This window comes from Podarcis tiliguerta (assembly GCF_965153285.1).
Source record: "Podarcis tiliguerta genome assembly, chromosome: Z".
NCBI classification, from domain to species: Eukaryota; Metazoa; Chordata; class Lepidosauria; order Squamata; family Lacertidae; genus Podarcis; species Podarcis tiliguerta.
In genome coordinates this window covers 3,851,675-3,870,087 of record NC_139553.1, presented here as the reverse complement: position 1 = coordinate 3,870,087, position 18,413 = coordinate 3,851,675, and the positions used below count along the sequence as shown (strand labels likewise).

Here is an 18,413-nt window from a genome sequence, read left to right as displayed (position 1 = left end):
TTTTCTGTTGTGAATCACCCTGGAATTTTCGGATGAAGGGTAATGTACAAATTTAATAAATAACAATAATAATTTGTTTATGGCGACTTTTCCCAAGCTAGTGGCTTCTAGATCTTTTGGACTATAACTCCCATCAGCCTCAGCTGGCCATACCTGTGTTGTGCTGGCTGGGACTGTTGGGAATTTTAGTACAAAATGTCTAGAGAGCTTGGAAAAGGTTGGTGTACAACATGGTGTCAATGGAGGTGACCCCTGGGGCTTTTGTAACGGCCTTGTTTGCTGAAGGCAAGCGTCAGCCCTTTCTCCAGCTGTCACGTGGAAAGGAATGCAGATCTCCTCAAATCTATCATGAAGTTGCTGCTTATCCGCCAGCAAACTATTAACATTCCTGAGGGTTGGTTAGGAGCCCACAATGGCACTGGCTAAACTTTGATCCTGCTGTTTGCCTGCACTGCTAAGTTTATTGCAGGTCAGCCTCGCTGAGCGCTGTTTCTTGCATCCAAACTTCCATTGTTATATTCCGGGAATTGCTTGAAAATCCATGCAGGGGCTCAAAACATGTAGTCAGCTAGAAGAATCCCTTAGAAAAAGGTGCCTTCCCTCTGATGTAAACACACACCCACCCCACACCATTTACAGGTCTTTTTAAAACTTAAAAACGTCCAAGCAAATAAATATTCAAACATCTTTTGGGTTACAGGTAGGGAGCAAGGTGACCTATTTATTGAACGTTTCTGCAGGGAGCTTTGAAGATGTTGTGCCGCAAAGCAAATGTTATCACACACTTTCCGGTGCCCTTTACCATTACTTTCCTCATTGTCAAGTCCCAGACAGGTATTGCCTCAAAGGCAAAATATTAGCAGCAGACCAGCACCGCCAAATCTCCAATAACCAGATGCTAGTCTTACAGCAATATTAACAACGCCAGAGAACAATTTCAGCTACATTTTTTATTTGTATCTTGTCTTTCCCATATGTTATCATCACAAACAACTCTTTGCAATAGTTAGGCTAAGATGGCCCCATTGGCACAGAACAATAATGTAAGGTTACTGGCTTATCGAGGGACGCGGGTGGCGCTGTGGGGTTAAACCACAGAGCCTAGGGCTTGCCGATCAGAAGGTCGGCGGTTCAAATCCCCGCGACGGGGTGAGCTCCCGTTGCTCAGTCTCAGCTCCTGCCAACCTAGCAGTTCGAAAGCACCTCAAAGTGCGAGTAGATAAATAGGTACTGCTCCGGCGGGAAGGTAAACGGCGTTTCGGTGCGCTGCTCTGGTTCTCCAGAAGCAGCTTAGTCATGCTGGCCACATTACCCGGAAGCTGTACGCCGGCTCCCTCGGCCAATAAAGTGAGATGAGCACCACAACCCCAGAGTTGGCCATGACTGGACCTAATGGTCAGGGGTCCCTTTACCTTACTGGCTTATCACGGCTTACCACAAACCAAGCGCATGCAAGCACAGAGTCCTTGTCCAGTTGCTCTTCTGTGGGCTCCTGTTATACCTGAAGCAGATTGTGGTTTGTTGCTTCCTGACAAGCCATGGCAATGACTTTACTGCACCACTGCCTAAAGTGTCAAGCAGTATATAAATTGTTGGAATAAATAACAAACAAATGAACAATTGTTTAAGGCTGGCTAGCAGTTGTGGCTTCTCAGGGAGAAACTAACCCAGGGCTCCTGGTTCAGATGTAAGGGGAGCCAAAAGATCTGCTTCCTCCTAGCCCTTTTTCTGCAGCTCCCCAAAGCCTGTGTAGTTTAGCAGTGGCGATGGCAGCAGCAATGGCAACTTTAATTTAATTTAATTTAATTTTAGTCTTTACCGCTTTGATTCTTTGCTGTTTCCTCATTGTGGAGCTCTTTCTGCAGTGTTCAGTGATTGCTTCCTGGAGGGCTTATGCAGCTTGCTCCCTCCCTCTGCTCACCAGATACAGATCTACAATATCCGTAAAATAGCTACCACACATGGGACCTGCAACAAAATGTTCTGCTGCCAGCCAGCCAGCCATGCAATACAGTCATACCTCGGGTTACAGACGCTTCAGGTTGCGTTTTTTCGGGTTGCGGACTGCCAAAACCCAGAAGTACCGGAACGGGTTACTTCTGCGGTTCAGCAGTCGCGCATGCGCAGAAGCGCCGAATCGCAACCCACACATGTGCAGAAGCGCCACTGCAGGTTGCAGGCGCTGCAGGTTGCAGACGTGCATCCCGCATAGATCACGTTCACAACCCAAGTGTCCACGGGCCGGATTTACAAGCCTGGGGGGCTGCATTCGGCCCCAGGACCTAAGTTTGCTGACCCCTGCTGTTGGGTTTCTTCTGAATATTTATTTGTACTACTGCAAACTTTGGAGTTCCTCCAAGCCTGTTGAAGCCTTCACCTGCTGTGTGAGAGGTGCTGGTTTAACTACATGAGCAATGACATTCACAACCTTAATATTGGAAATAGGGGGAACAATAAGCAGGAGAGAGTGGGGCTGTGCCACAAAGTCCCTAGTCTAAATTTGATGGTGGTGAGGGAGAGACAAGGGTACTGCGGGATGAGTGTGCTTCACTCTGGCTGTATTTGGGAATCAAATATTACAGCAAAGGCTTTGCAGGAAAAAACCTGTGTTTTGAGGGAGAAGTGGAACCTGTGCGTTTTGAGGTCCCTCAAAATTATGCATGTGCTTAGGTTATGTCCATTATCTCCAGCTAGCCCATAGACCTCCCCTTTGCTCTCCCATGTGCAGTTATACATGATATTCACATCTCCTGACTCATGTGTTGGGGTGCTTCTTTCATTAAAGCCCAATCCATGTGGCTCAATGCTGCATCTTCTCCCTCCCTCCTTTTTTCTTTGTGCTTTCTTTCCTTTTGTTCTTAAAGTCCAGGCTGCTCCCAGGTCCTGTCATGTTAAATAACACACCGCTTGGTGGGTCCCAGGAGAGTGGGGGTCCGGGGGGGGGGGGAGGATTAGGAAGAGAGGAAGTGAGGAAAGCTGACATTTCTGCGGGCTGTACACATGGGGAAATCTTATTCTGTGCCCAGAAAAACCCAGGCACTGTTCTGTAGCCTGAGTGAAACCAGACACAGCCTTTGACGGACAGGCGGGTTAATGGGGTGGGGCATGGGTGCCCCCTTTCCGGGGTGGGCCTGTCCTTTTCCAACATTGGAATGTGTCTTTCCCCACAGGAACTACCTCCGCCTCTCCCGAGAAGTTCTGTATCTGTCTAGGGAAGGAGCACCCCACTCCCTACCAACCACCTACGACAAGGGAGATAATAATAATAATAATAATAATAATAATAATAATAATAATAATAATAATTTGTTATTTGTACCCCACCCATCTGGCTGGGTTTCCCCAGCCACTCTGGGCAGCTTCCAACAAAGAGTAAAAATACATTAAAATGTCACACATTAAAAACTTCCCTGAACAGGGCTGCCTTCAGATGTCTTCTGAATGTTGTTGTTTATCTCTTTGATATCTGATGGGAGGGCGTTCCACAGGGCAGGCACCACTACCGAGAAGGCCCTCTGCCTGGTTCCCTGTAACTTGGCTTCTCGCAGTGAGGGAACCGCCTGAAGGCCCTCAGCGCTGGACCTCAGTGTCCAGGCAGAACGATAGGGGTGGAGACCCTCCTTCAGGTATACTGGGCCGAGGCCGTTTAGGGCTTTAAAGGTCAACACCAACACTTTGAATTGTGCTCGGAAACATACTGGGAGCCAATGTAGGTCTTTCAAGACTGGTGTTATGTGGTCTCAGCAGCCACTCCCAATCACCAGTCTAGCTGCCGCATTCTGGACTAGTTGTAGTTTCTGGGTCACCTTCAAAGGTAGCCCCACGTAGAGCGCATTGCAGTAGTCCAAGCGGGAGATAACTAGAGCATGCACCACTCTGGTGAGACAGTCTGCGGGCAGGTAGGGTCTCAGCCTGCGTACCAGGTGGAGCTGGTAGACAGCTGGCCTGGATACAGATTTGACCTGCGCCTCCATGGACAGAATCACAATCAGATTCTTCCAATCCAACTTCTCTCCCCATCTTTCAACCATCATCTGTTCTGCCATCTCTCTGTCCCCATTAATGGATGAAAGAAGAGTTTGTGTTTGAAACTCACTAACGGAGTACACAGGCAATGATGTTCCCCATTGCTTGTCCCAGCATTCATGTATTTACCATATTCCCCCACTGCCGCCGCCTTGCGTCCAAGCAGCTCAGGTTAGCGCACCTGGTTCTTCCCCTGCCCCTCTGTCTTATTCTTACTAGCCTGTGAAGTATTTTAGGCTGAGACTGAACATGGGAGCTGCTGTTGCAGAAGGTTTAGAGGAGGGATGGGAAATTTGTGGCCTTCTGGCTGTTGCTGGACTCCAGCTCCCATCAGCCCCAACCAGAATGGCTAGTGCTTTGGGAAGATGGGAGTTATAGTCCAACAACATCTGTGGGACTTTCCCATCCCTCATTTATTTTATTTTTAAAAAAATACATTTTATTGGTTTTTTTAACATATTTTATATAACATAACTCCTTATCTTATACAATGTTTTAGACTTCCGTCAACACCTCTGATGATTTTTCGTTCTTTATCACTTATTCTGCATTTCTTAATTTATTAATTTCTCTGTTACTTTTAATTATTATCAACTAATAATTCTCCTCATAGTCTTTCTTGCAATATTTCAAACAGTCCTCCTTACAAAACTTATTGCAGTCCTGCTAGCGTAATCTGTTCATTACAGTTACTTTTCAAATAGTTCATATATTTACTCCAGTCTTCTAAGAATCTCTGGTCCCGCAGGTTTCGAATCCTTCCTGTTAAATTATATAATTCTGCATAGTCCATCAATTTCATCTGCCATTCTTTTTTCGTCAGTAATTCTTCTTGCTTCCGTTTTTGTGCCAGTAATATTCTTCCCATCCCTCATTTAAAGGACACTCAAGATGAGCAGCAAGAGGCAGTAACTCTTCAGCTTTCTGAATCCCAGTTGCCAGAAAATAAGAAGTGGCGAGAGTTGCCATAGCACTCATGTCCTGCCTATTGGCCTCCCAGAGGCATCTGGTTGGCCACTGTGAGAACAGGGTGCTGGACTAGATGCAAAGCCAAGCTCAGTGGTGGCCAAGCTCAGCCCAGTGCCACACACCCTTCTCACACTAGGCCAGTGATTCTCAAACTTTTTTTCTGGGCCACACTTTCAGGATAAAAATTTACTCATGCCACACCATTTTTTTTTATTGATAAGAAATACATAGGAAAAGCAACTCCTCCTAGTGCTTGATTTATAACATAGAACACAACTACTTTATAACACAATCATGGGACATCCAGAAAGTTTGAAACAATGCAGCTACATAAGAATAGGAATCCTTCCCAAAATATAATTATAAATGAGCCTCTTACATATGTACATTAAGTATGTCTACAAACTCATTAAGAGTTGTGAGCTTGCTTTTGCTGAGTAATCTCATTTATGTTAGTATCACTTGATGTTCTTGCTCTCATTTTGAAAATATATCTATCCATATTCTGCAAATGGGAAGTAATTAATTTGATACTATACTATACTATACTATACTGAAATGTATAAATGTTTCTCCAATTGTCCTTGAATCTTCCTGCCACACTTTCCATTTTCTCCTGTCACAGCAGTGTGGCACACGACACACTCTTTGAGAAGTGAGAACCACTGTGCTTGGCCAATTGGATTTATATAAAAAACTGTGGATCCAATCGTGGTAAGAAGTGAAAAAGAAAATGCCCCATCCTGGCAAAAAGCAGAAGACTTTGCTCAGTCACCATCACCTGACACACACCATACAAAGATATGAGGTGGTGGCCATAATGGCAGACACAGTAGTGACAATAAGCTCATTTGCATAAAATTAGTACAGGCTGGAACTCCAGTTTCCTTAAGTTATTCACAAGAGTTGGTGGCAGCCACCAGCTTAGCTGACTTTCCGAGGGAAAAGGGGAGGCCTGCCAACAGGTATTAGCTATAAAACTGAATAGAACCTCCATGTTAAAAAAAACCCCAATATACCTTTGAAGACTGCCCTCCCTCAGACAACAGCAAAGTTGTTTTCAGCCAAGTCCTACTCAGAGCAGACCTGCTGAAATTAATGAACCTATGTTAGCCAAGTCCACTAAGGGTCTACTCATGAGAGGGACTAACATTGAATAATAGCCTGTGAGAGCACTGTTGAGCACCCCCTGTTTGTGGGCTTCCCAGAAGCATCTCTTTGATAATGGTGGGAAACAGGTTTCTGGACCAAGTGGGCCTTCATTCATCCCGACTTTTGTTCTGCAAAGAATGTTTTTGTTCTGCAAAGATTATCTTCTATTTTTAGCTCAGACGATCCAGCACTGACTATAACAGGCTCCATTCCTTACAGCTGTCTGAATATTAATATTCCTTTCTGAACCCCTTGGGCATCCGGCTGGTCCCTTGTGAAAACCATACTGGTCTTCTGGGTGCTGAACATAAAAAAGTATACAAATCAGACATACTCTGCTTCCATCTCTCTTTTAGGTGTGTTTGCAGTGTCCTTTCCCCCGGGAAATTGCACTTGACTTGTTTGAATTAATTACGTAAGGGAATGAGCAGTACTATTCAAATATTAACTGTGCCATTCATGGCCCTAGCACTGGAATTTGTGGGTGCCTGGCCTGTTCATGGGCAATTTTGTGGGTGCTCAGGGCCCCAGGGAGCTGGCATCTATGGGGGTGGGGGTGGTGAAACAGCTCCTGGAAAGGGGGAAGGCAAGACAGAGCAGCCCCATCTCCGGCAACGTAAGGTGCTTTGCCTCAAACAAATAGCATAAGGTTGTGAGGCTGATTTGGTTTCTCTCATCATCAACAACAACACATTTGTACTCTGCCTTTCCATAGTAAACTATACTCAAAGCAACTCACAACATGAAGAAAATGTAAATCTCCCGCTATGTTTCATTACCTGTGTTGTGTTCTGATCCAGGTATATGACACACACTTTCTTTGCCAGATTCAGGTAGGTAGCCGTGTTGGTCTGACACAGTTGAAATATATTTTAAAAAATAAAAAAAATGTCCAGTAGCAACTTAAAGACCAACTAAGTTTGTTCTTGGTGTAAGCTTTCGTGTGTATCTGAAGAAGTGTGCATGCACATGAAAGCTTATACCAAGAACAAACTTAGTTGGTCTCTAAGGTGCTATGGACTTTTTTTTTTAATATATTCTTTCTATGCCAATAAAGGAGACTGATTGAGCAGGAACAAGACTAAGATAGCACCATTGGTTAGAGCGTGGCACTGATAATGCCAGGATTGCAAGTTTGACCCCCGTAAGGGACAGCTGCATATTCCTCCATTGCAGAGGGTTGAACTAGAAGGTCCTCAGGGTCCCTGTCATAGTGGATAGTTCAATGAAGGTGTCAACTGAGTATGCAGCTACTGTGAAAGGGGCAAATTCCACATTAGAGATAGTTAGGAAAAGAACTGAAAATCAAATGGCCAGTATCGTAATGCCATTATACAAATCTATGGTGTGGCTGCAATAGAAATGTAAGTTTTTCTAAAAAGGGAACCAAGAGAAAAGATATCAGAGCCTGGTGCAAAACCCCAGGGACTCAACGCCCCCCCCCCCAGGCACCCCCTAACAATGTCCATGGCCCCTATCAAGATAGGCTGCCGTTTGTAGAGAGCAGCAAAATAAGGAACCTTCAGACCTGATTCCCTTGGGCTCAGTCTACCAGGAAGGCCCCACCGAAATCAACGAGGACAGTGACATTGAAATTCATTGTTCAGAAAATGTTATTTTCCCACAAAAGAACCTCAGTTAGGGAATAGAGGCTGCAAACACACACGTACCTTGCTTGAGCTTATTGGAAGCTCGCAGCAGAATCAAGAGATGACAGAATTGGCAATATGTGCAAGAGATTGGAAAACTAAAGAAGTACATTGATGCGTGCGCATGATGTATTATGCAGCATCGACAGAAGCTACTCAAGGGCAAACCTAGGATAACCCCTGCATTAAGTTTAATGCCTGACATTATGCATGGAATTTTAAGATTGCAATCTTCATCCAGCTTGGAGTCACAGAAGTTTTTGCATCTGCTGCCAAAAAGCAGGCGATGATGTGCTTACTAGAAGATTGGCGCCCCCATTGAATCTGGCAGCATACGTGGGATTGGCAGGGGACAAGTCTCAGAGTTAAGACGAGAGCTTAAAGCTGTGAAAGCGGGGTGGTAAGAGTTTGTCCCTCCCTGTACACCGCGGCCGCTGGCCAGCAGGATAAATAGGATGGGGAGTGTTGACGGCAAGTTTCTTGGGATGCTTCCAGACTCTCACCATTTTCCAGGTGGGGTTCAAGCACATTTGGCAGGTGCAGTTAAAGTGGATTTGGCACTCCTGTGCAACAAACTAGAAAACTCACCCAAAGTAAAGGAAAAAAAAGGGGGGAGATAAAACTGAGAGGGCCAGGATGTCATGAGTTGTTTAAAGCAGAAAAGTCTCTCAACCTGGCACCAAAAGGGTGGCAAAGGTGGTGCAAGGTAAGTGTCCCTGGGAAGGTGGCTCCATAACGAAGGAGCCACGATCGAAAAGGCCTTCTGGTTAGCTGCCACACTTTATTTGGCAGGGGCACCGACACCTATGAAGGAGATCTTAAGGTTTGGCTAATCCCCTTTTAAAGCTGTTAAGCTAATGGCCCTCACAAACAGTGGTGCAGTGTGGTAATTTTAGACTCTGGAAATCTGTTTTGAATACAGGCTCCAGGTTCAGTCATCGCCTGGTAGATGGGCCAATGATCTGACTCAATACAAAGCAGCTTCCTGTGTTTTAAAGATGGTCATGGGTCCATTTGCTTCCCAATGTGACAGCTCTGCTGATTTTATTTTTTTGTGGGGGGGGGGGGAGGAGGCCTCTTGCTCATTCTGCTGAGTGGGGCTCTGGACACCTGCCCCCAAATCCTTTCCATAGACTTATCAATACTTACCTTTTTCAGGCACAGGTCGGTACTTAAAAGTTCATTGAGTTTGGATGAGTTTTGGTTTTTTTGCCCCAGAGCTTTCCCCATGAAAACCTGTTCTTTAGTACTCAATTGGAGCAAATGTCAACTTGGGTTTTCTGAAATTTAAATAGTGGGGCTTTTTGTTTTTGTGAGGAAAGGTAAGTGTGGATAACGCCTCACTTCACAACACGCTGGGATAGTGCTTTCCTTGTTCGCAAGGAGGCTCTCTCAGTTGCTGCACCCCAAAATGTGAGAGCCATGTTGTACCTCTCCCAAATCAGTTGCAACATTGCTAAAAAGATGCCAAGTGCAAAGTACTGGATGTTGTCACTGTTCACACAGGCCATGCAAGAGTCAGCCTTCAGCACCCTCTGCCATGTGGCAGGGGTCTGGCAGCTGCACCTTATAATGACTGCCTGGGGTGACTTATGTGGTTGGGCAGGCTCTGGTTGGCAGTGAAAGCAAGAGTCCTCTCATTGATGGTGGCATTCAGAGATACACTGAGATTCCATAAACTATTCCATTTAGGTATCTGACAGACCTCTCCTCTGTGGTATGCCATTTGATAAGACAGGGCTGAGCTTGAGGAATCCAAAGTCTGACTTGGTCAATTCCAGCTGCTTCAGTTTAACTCAACCCTTTGTTCAGATCCTCAATCGTGTCTTGTCCAGGACATGCTCAAGGCAAAGTGCGAGATGGTGCCACCTCCCCTTCTACACATGGAAGCTGAGCGGACTGGCAGTCAAAACGGGGGGCTTAGTGACATCTGATTTTTAGCACTACATCAGAACAAATGGCAATTGGGTTTTCTGTGGATTGCAGTTTGTTCCGATCAATAGGTAAAGAATGGGTTTTCCGGGGGGGGGGGGAGCAGCAGAGCAAAGGCAAAACTGCTCGGACATGTGGATGACCCCTTGCTTCCACATTCTCATGTCCAGTGTCCCCAATGACATCTGAGGACGGGAGCCTAGTTTAGGGGGTGCAGGACAAGCTAGGTGGCAGTCACAGCTCCGCCCATGACACCTTACTCTCCAGTATCTGCTGCCAGAGGCCGCTGCTTTCCTCTGCCTAATGAGAAGGCTGGTCCTGAGGAGGACTGTAACCTTACTTTATCGGGAAACAGCTGTGGCTCAGTTGCAGAGCACCTGCTTTTCTTGCACAGGTCCCAGGTTCAGTCCCAGACATCTCCAGGTAGGGCCAGAAGCATCCTCTACCTGAAACCCTGCCTGCTTGGCTTACGTTATTTTAAAAACCTGCCTCTAGGTCCTTGACCCATTAAAATGCATGACCCTAAATTAGCCATGTTCATAAACTTCAGGTGTGTGCACTTGTTCTGTGTTGTTCTTGCTGCTCTTATACACAGCCCTGCAATCTAGGCATTTGAGAAGCAGGTTTAAAACCACAAATTAATAAAAGTTGGGCTGGAGATCAGTGACAGCAGGAAAGATGCAGTCTCGAATTAAAGGGCGAGGGGGACCCTTTGAACTGCTTTGGAGGGTCTGCCCCATCCTTCATCCCCGCACCCCTGTCCTCCAGGAGAGGAAGGCGCTGGGCTGGGGGGCTGGGCTCCCTCCCCTCCCTCTTCCCAGCCCCGCCCCCACGACAAGGGATGAGGTAATCTGGGAAGCCGCCGCGGCTGAAGTTAAAGCCCAGCCGCGGGAGCGATTGGAGCATCAGCCGGTTGCGCCGAAGCTGCGGCTCGTGTTGGTGCTTCGGATCTCCGACGGAGGAGCCATGACGGACCGCTGCAGCCTCTGGAGCGCCCTTTCTGCAGCCGCCTGCTGCTTCTACCGGGGGTCTTTCATGCAAGTGCAGGTGAGCGGAGCCCCACAACCGCCCGCCCGCCCCCAGACCACCCGGAGGGTAGGTGAGAGGGCGTGGGCGCGCAAGCAGAGGGTGTGCGCGAGAAAGGGGTCCCCCTCTTTTGCTCGCTCTCGTTCTGCTTTGGGGAGTACAGTGGCGGGGGGACGCTCTCTCCAGCACCGGTTAGGGGGTGTAGACAAAGCAGGGTCTTCTATCCAGGGCCATTCTGTGGGAATGAGGATCCAACCCCCACGCTCAGAGCTGGGGTGCTTCTGCTTTCAGGGGTGCAGAGGAGAATTTCTTTCCGTGGGAGCTCCTTTCATTCTTTGTGTTTTACAGAAGGAGTGGCATGTGAGGGGAGTCTCCTCGCCAGCACCTGGCTACCAATATCTCTGCTGAGGGTGTGTGTGCCAGGGACCCTCTCCGCAAGGAGGGTCCAGGTGGGGGTCTCTGTCTAGCTTCAGGGTTACTGTTATTGAGGACACCCTCGGGAATCCCCTGGTGTGTGTTTTCTATTCATTCTTTCTAGGTGCAGAGGGGGAGTCCCTACCCCACCCCACCCCAGTTCCTCATCTCTTTGCGTTACATATGTCAAAATGAATAACCACATCCAGAAATACTCCTTGGCGTGGGAGGAAGTATGAGGTGCCCTTTCACCATGACTCCCCCCCCCCCCCGAGTTCAGATAGAAAACTTTCAAGACCTCTCAGATCCAGAGGATTGGGGACCCTCTTTAGAGAGGTTTGTTGTACATGGACCCCCAAGTGCCACCACCAGCAGCAGCACTGATGGGGGCAGCTGGCTGCAGAACTTTTCCATGCTGAAGAAATTAACTTTGCTTTAGCTGATCTCTCCATTCGTGAGCATCTCTGAATATTCTCTAGGTGACACAGTGTGTGTGTGTGTGTGTGTGTGTGTGTAAACTTTGCTTCTGCATTCTTTCCCCATTCATTCTATGAGACAGAAATCTGTGCAAAGTATTGGGAGGGACAGGATTTTGCCTTTGCTCCAGGTTTGCAGTGGGTCATGACTTGCAAGGAGGTCCAGCCTTCTTGATCTGACCTGGACTTTGGGGACCCAGAAGCAGGGAATTCCCTGCCCCCCCCCCAGTCTCCTGGTCCCAATCAGCTGTGAAGAGCGGAGGTGCCTTCTGTGGAAGAGGCCCAACTCTTAGCGCTGCCAAAACCAAGGGCGTGTTGAGGGGGATACACCTGCTGGAGAATGGGGGGGGGGGGCTCTTGCCGCAAGGTGAGCGAAAGTAGGTCAGAATCACCCCCACAGGTATCTATCTTTCTGCTCTGTGCCAAATAAAGGAGAGTGTGAGAATTGCACCCATCTCCACTTAAGTTCACTAGGGGACACCCATTTTTTGACTTTTGGTCTCTCCCCCCTGCCACCCCAAAACTGCTTACAGGGAGCATCTATTTTGCTCTTGTGGGCTATCATGCCTGCCTCGGTAGTACTTGTGGTTGTGGAGAGACTCTCTGATCCACAATCCCTGATTGCAGCTGGCAGGGCAGCTCCCCTGGGGTGCCCACAACCAGGTTGCCCAGCCCAGGACCAGCTGGGGTCTGCCAAGGTAGCTTGCTTTGATGCAGGGAAGGCGCTTGGGTTGGAGTAATGCCCCATGACCACAGGTAACTTTCCTATGCACTTGCTGCCTGGGTGCAAGGACTGGGGTGGGAGGGAAATATTATCCGACCTCCTGGCTTTGGAGATATCCAGAGTACTTTGCAACCTTTGATTCCTCCACTTTGCAGTAGGAGGAAGAGTGTTTGGCTCATGGAGCAGGGAGGTAGAGGTGGAGGAACAGACGAAGGTCTTGGAGAAGTCTTTTATTCTCCAGACTGGGGTGTGTGTGCTTGTGTACCTGCCTAGGATTCAGACCTTTTTCTAAAAGGTCCCCTGGCCCCACCTATTTGTACAATTCATTTGATTTTATTTGGATTCCTGACTTCTAACAGCATCTTCACTTGATTTTCTGACTTCAAAATGTATTTTAAATATTGCAGCATTCCCCTCCGCCTCTCTCTCTGAGGAGGGAAATTGATTATTTGAGCATGATGTCATCCAGAGACCAGAAAGCAACAGCACTAGATTTGCTTACGGTATTCGCCTCGCTCCAATCCAAGTCCTACTAGATGACGTGTGTGTCCATCGCTCTTTTTCTACACCCACACACACCCTGTCCTGGTGTGGTGGGTGGTCTACTCCAATACACCCCATCAGTCATCTCTAGACACTATCATCTTAAAATGATTTATACCCCTAAATAAATATTTTGCCTGGTAAAGCAGATAACACCACCCACCCTGGCCCCAAATCAGTTCCTCGCCTCTAGTAACACTTTGGGCCCTTAGAAAATGATTCACGCCCAGTGCACCTTGGGTGACTGGTGACAGTTCTTAAACAGAACCTCAAGATTCAGAGGCAGTCTACCTCTAGGTAGCAGTTACGGGAATGGAGCTGTTGTCTTCATGTCCTGCTTGGCTGGGAGGTGGTGTGTGCTTGCCAGAAGTATCTGATTGGACTCTGTGGGAAGCAGACTGTTGGTGCAATCCTACTGAGCTCTTATTGCTTTCCAAAAGGAGAAATAGACAAAGGCAGCTGGCTGAGAGGCAGATTTTGTAGGATTTGCTTGGGTCTCTTACCCTGAGAATACTGAAGGGGTGTAGCTCAGAGGTAGAGCATCTGCTTGGTGTGCAGAAGGTCCCTGGTTCAATCCCCAGCGTCTCCAGGTAGGAAAGGAAATAATTCCCTGTCTGAAACCTTGAAGAGCTGCTGCCAGGCTACGTAGACAATACTGAGCAAAATGGACCAGTATTGGTCCGACTCACTATAAGCCACTTTCCTTTGTTTCTGTGACCTTGTCCAAAGTGTCGTTCTTTTATTGAGCTAGCTGGAGAGGCCAGCCTATCACATACAAATGCAGCCTCCACTTTCAGTCTGCTTCTGAATGCAAAGTGCTTTTGTGTCTTGCTGGTGGGCTTCCTGAAGGTATCCCATTGGCTGCAGTGGTAAACACCATACTGGACTAGGTGGACCTTGGGTCTGATCCAGCAAGGCTCCTATTATGTCCTTTGCATTTCAGTTCTGGAAGTGCAAATACAATCTTGTGTGTGCTAAAACAGAAAATGTGGGAAAAAACAGATGTCCTGTGTTTGAGCCTCCACCTTATTCCAAGAAATTTCGAGTGGCTTTCAGTTTATCGTGTTCAAGTACTGTACACCAAAAATTAGTGACGTGGCTCCAAGGCATTTTGAGGCATAAAAGGCCAAATTGCTGCCTGCCCCAACAAAATGATTGACTGCTAGCTGCCCTGGAAGTTACCCTGCTTCACTTTGCCCAATGATAGGGCTGGCTCTAGATGGTGAATTGCCTGGTGGCCTTTCCTATGTACCTTGCGGCTGCACCTTAGGCCAGTACCTGGGTAAAATCTTTATCATGCATTGGCTCCCTTGGGTCCTCAGTTATAAGCACTGGCACAAAGGCGCTAGTATTTTCCCTATTTTGTTTTTTTGGAGAAGGCCTTCTTAAAATCTGGTTGGTCTTGGGGCCTGTCATACTATAAGGCAGAGTGAGTCAGCTGCCTCAAGCAGCAAATGAGAAGGAGCTGGGCAGCCATGGTGAGGTGCTGGAGAACAGAGATGTGTGTGCCTTTCACAACTGCCTTACACAACTAAAGCTAGCCTATAGCCTTCAGGTTTGCTGGAGAGTGCTGTCTCATCAACAATGCCACTGGACTTGGTACATGGAGGTGTGTGGCACCATTCTTCTTGCCCCAGGAAGCAGCATTCCTTGGGCTGGCCCTGATTGCTACAGTAGTCTCCTCTTAGGCGTCCAAGCATGTTTCCCAAGACCTTTGACTGGCAGCAACTCCTCTAGGTCTTGGATGGAAGGTCCCCCACTGCCACCCCGGCTCCTCTGCCCTAAATCCTTTGAAGACTGCAGGGACTGAAACTGGGACCTTCTGCATGCAAAGCAGTTGCTGTACTACTGAATGGCACCTTCCAGAATCCAGCAGAATTACGTACACTTGAGACAATTGATTCCCCACCCCCCTTGGGTATAAGGGTAACACCTCACCCATTTGGGGTGCGTTGAATGCAAAAGTGCATCTCTCCAACCGCCAAAGCTCACGTTACTATGGCTGCAGGTGTGCTTGGGCGGTGCTTGGTCGAGGTGCACATTCTTTTCCTCTTACGACCCTCCGGCCAAACCTGTCAAGAAATATATCCTTGCGTATCCTTCATTGTGATCAAGAGGCTGGTGCTGGAAGCCTGTCACAACAACCAGGGCAAAGGTGCCCAAAGCATTACATGCCAGGGCCTGTTTTTATAATATTGGTCTCTTTTGATTTTGATCAAGGTTTCGGAGTTGAATGGAGCATTGCAGAGTTCCATCCTGGCAATGTAAAGGTTAAGAAAGGTGTGATAAGTGTTAAGTGTGTGTGTGTGTGCCCTTGTGTGTGCATGCTTCCCTGCTCCCGCACAGCACAAGAGCTTGAGAGAGCCACACCCCACCCACTGTCCCCTCCTCAGACATTCAATCTGCTTCTAGGCTGGCTGGCTTATGTGTGCAGATTTTGTGCCCAAACTGGCATGCTGAACTCTGCATGAATGACTGGGGGCTTTCAAGCTGACAGCAGCATCTCTGCCTCTTTCTACCAATGGCAGCGCACCCGGCGCTTGAAGCAATTACATCATTGCTAGCCAATAGCAGACCAGGAAAGGGATGCAGCATTTGGAGTGAGATAAGGGATGGATAGATAGATGTACGTTATATTCAGCATATACACACCCACACACCATCCTGCATCGAGGTAGCTGAGTGGGGGGATTGCACCAGCATCAAAGCAGGCATTGCTTTGTCCCCTGCTGCAGTTTAGGAGACCCCTCTGGAACATCTGGGGGGGGGAGCTGTCGGCATTTATTTATATGCAAATAAGAAAAAGGCATTTAAGTAAGGAGTACATTCCAAGGACATTCACTCATATCTGTCTTCCCCACCCATGGCTGTTTGGTGCCTTCCCACCCCCCACCCAATTTTCTCTTGAACCTTGAGCATTCAACAGTGTATAAAGCAGCTGCTTCTGGGTCTCCCCGCACTTCCCACCTCACCCCTATCAGGTTCAAAAAGTAAAGCCCTTTGCCTTTGTTCACTTGCACATTCCAAAAGTTGACTCTGGCCTTGTCATCATGCCGTTTCTGCTCCCTGGACATCTCTGAACCCTGGCTGAATGAGAGGAGGAACCACTTGTTTATTCCTCATCACACAGAGAATAAGACGGGCCAGGTTGAGCTCCCACCACACCTCCCACAGATGTGCAACTCTGCTCCCTGCATGTTACAAACCTTCTGTAACGCATACCAGATGCACAGAGCTCTTAAACAAGCATAGACCGTATCATGAAATAGAACTCCATGCTTTTAAATCCTGAGTGGTTCTTTGGCCCATTGTAGGAATCTTCCCCTCATGACCTGTGTGTGTTGCCATTTCTTACCAATTTCAGAAGAGATGGTATAGGCAGGTACCACACCCATGCCACAGTGTTCCACAGCTGGCATAGACTGTGTGTTTCTGAGAACTTCAGGCTTTTGAACCAGCAACAACAAAAGAAAGAGAAAGAAAGGTGTTGGGGGGGCAGTCAACTTTCATTCTTTACATCGTATATGAGTAGAATTTGTGTATCAGTGACATGTGGATAGATATCTTATTTTTGCTGGTGGAGCCAGAAACCAAGAGAGCCCAAGGCATGGTTGGCTTATTGGTTGTAGTGTGTTTTGATTTTGTGTGTGTTTGGGGGTTGGAATATGTCATTGTCTTGTTGGCTTGTGTATATCAGTATTACAGGAAACCTGCAAAATAACCAAACAGGTAATAGAAGCAATTCCAGAACTGACCCTACTAAATATCTTCCAAGGCAGTAATGAGCACCCACACAACAAGGAACTCATACGTCACTAACTGTCAGCAGCTAGAAGTATCCTAACCAGACACTGGAGGGACCTGTCAGGAGTGTCTATGGAGCAGTGGTACCAAACTGTACAGGAAACTGCCCTACTAGAAAAGCTAACTAGCTCAGAGGTATTCTGTTGCTGTTGTCCTCGGACTCCGTTCATCCCCTCCTCCCTCCTTTGCTATTCTTTTCTTCTTGGCCTTTACTACACCAAGGTCATCCTGCTCCTTGCCTTGCCCTCAGTCGCAGTTGCCCTCCAGACTCCCTTATTATTCTCTGCAGGAGGTCCATCAGTGAGGCGGAGGGGAGGAGTGGTAGGAGGGAGTAGAGCAGGCAAGGAAAAATCCAGAGAGACAGCTGAGCTGAATGAGAGGAGGGGGTCGCAAATGGAACAACATGCACTCTGGCAGTCTAGATGTTTGATAAATCAGCGTCCCCCTGTCGTGCCTTTTGGGAGTTGCCTTGTTCAAATCTGACTAGGACAAATGGCCACAGAGTTGTCATTTTTTTTCCAGGGTCCAGAGATCAATCCCTCCACCCCCAATGACTTTTAGAAGTCAAATCTGGCTTGGCCAGAGAGACACACATGCTTCTTACAATCCACCACTATTCAGTATGGTAAATGCATGCCCATGATCACTAAAGGCAGGTGTAGCACCTACCATTTTGGTTTATTGCGAACTGTTGATAATGCAGTTCAAAGCAACTATGCCTCTCCTCTGCCGCCACCCCGCTGCCCTCATGTGAATATATTGAACCAAAAGCAAACACAACCTCTTTGCTCTTAGATGTAGTGTCAGGCAGGCAGCTGCAGTGAAAATGAGGGGACGGCAAAGAAAACCATGCATCCATGTGGGGCTCAAACCCTGACCCCTTTATCAGAATACACTGTTTTCATCTGTGAAATGCTATAGGGCAGAATTTGACTTGAGCCCTCCAGATGTTTTCAAGCATCAACAACCATCATCCCCAGCCAGTGCAGGTTTTGTGGCCCAAAACATCTGGAGAAGGCACCAGGTTGGCAAAGGCTGTATGTTACGGTACTTGTTGCCCTCTTCTCATCTCACCTCCTCTCCTACACAAAACTCCATCCTCTCCCCAATCCTGCCTGAATGGGCAAACCCAAAATGATTCCTTCACCCCACCCTGCAATTCTCATAGCCACAGAGAAAAGTTAGCCTTGAAGGGGTCCTCCCTCCACCTTCCTTGGGAGGAAGTTGTAGCAGAGGAAATATGGGGCTGCAGCAGCAGCAGCAATCACTATGGTGACAGCATCAGTGGCCCATGGTCACCATGGGGGTTGCCATGGTGACAGCATCTGCTCTGGCCTAGACACCCCCTGGGAGTGCCGAAGGGGAAGAGAGCGGGACCTGGGGTTACTATTTATTTTTAATAAGGGTTCAAGCACACTGGAGGACGTTGGGGTGGGAGGGGGTGAAGGGTGAGCAATGAACCAGAGTTACGTGCACCTTGCAGAGGCCCCAGTATCCAGTTCTGATTTTCAGGATGCATCTCTGAGGCAAATCCCCACCCCATTCTGTTAAGCTCTCTTATCACTTAAAACGGGGGGGGGGGGGGCTTGCTTTAAAGTCCCTGAGAATTTAGCTCAGTGGAGAGACTGCCAGACCCAAACCTACTACAGAGTACCCTTCCAGCTGCACAAATATACGTTTGGGGACACCTGGCTTATT

General features: G+C 47.7%; 1 protein-coding gene across 4 annotated transcripts in view; it reads left to right on the top strand.

Moving 5' to 3' along the window:
* SH2D3C (SH2 domain containing 3C) overlaps window positions 1-18,413 on the top strand; it is a 72,623-nt gene that overhangs the window by 32,889 nt on the left and 21,321 nt on the right. The window contains exon 1 of one of the 4 annotated variants that reach the window (XM_083422930.1): window positions 10,585-10,775. The exons of 2 other annotated variants lie outside the window; for them this stretch is intronic. In XM_083422930.1, coding sequence (XP_083279056.1) covers window positions 10,695-10,775 — 81 coding nt within the window. In that variant the 5' untranslated portion in view covers window positions 10,585-10,694. Of the gene's footprint in view, window positions 1-10,584; window positions 10,776-11,108; window positions 11,204-18,413 lie in introns of those variants that run through there. One more of the 4 variants, XM_083422932.1, reaches the window with a different exon arrangement.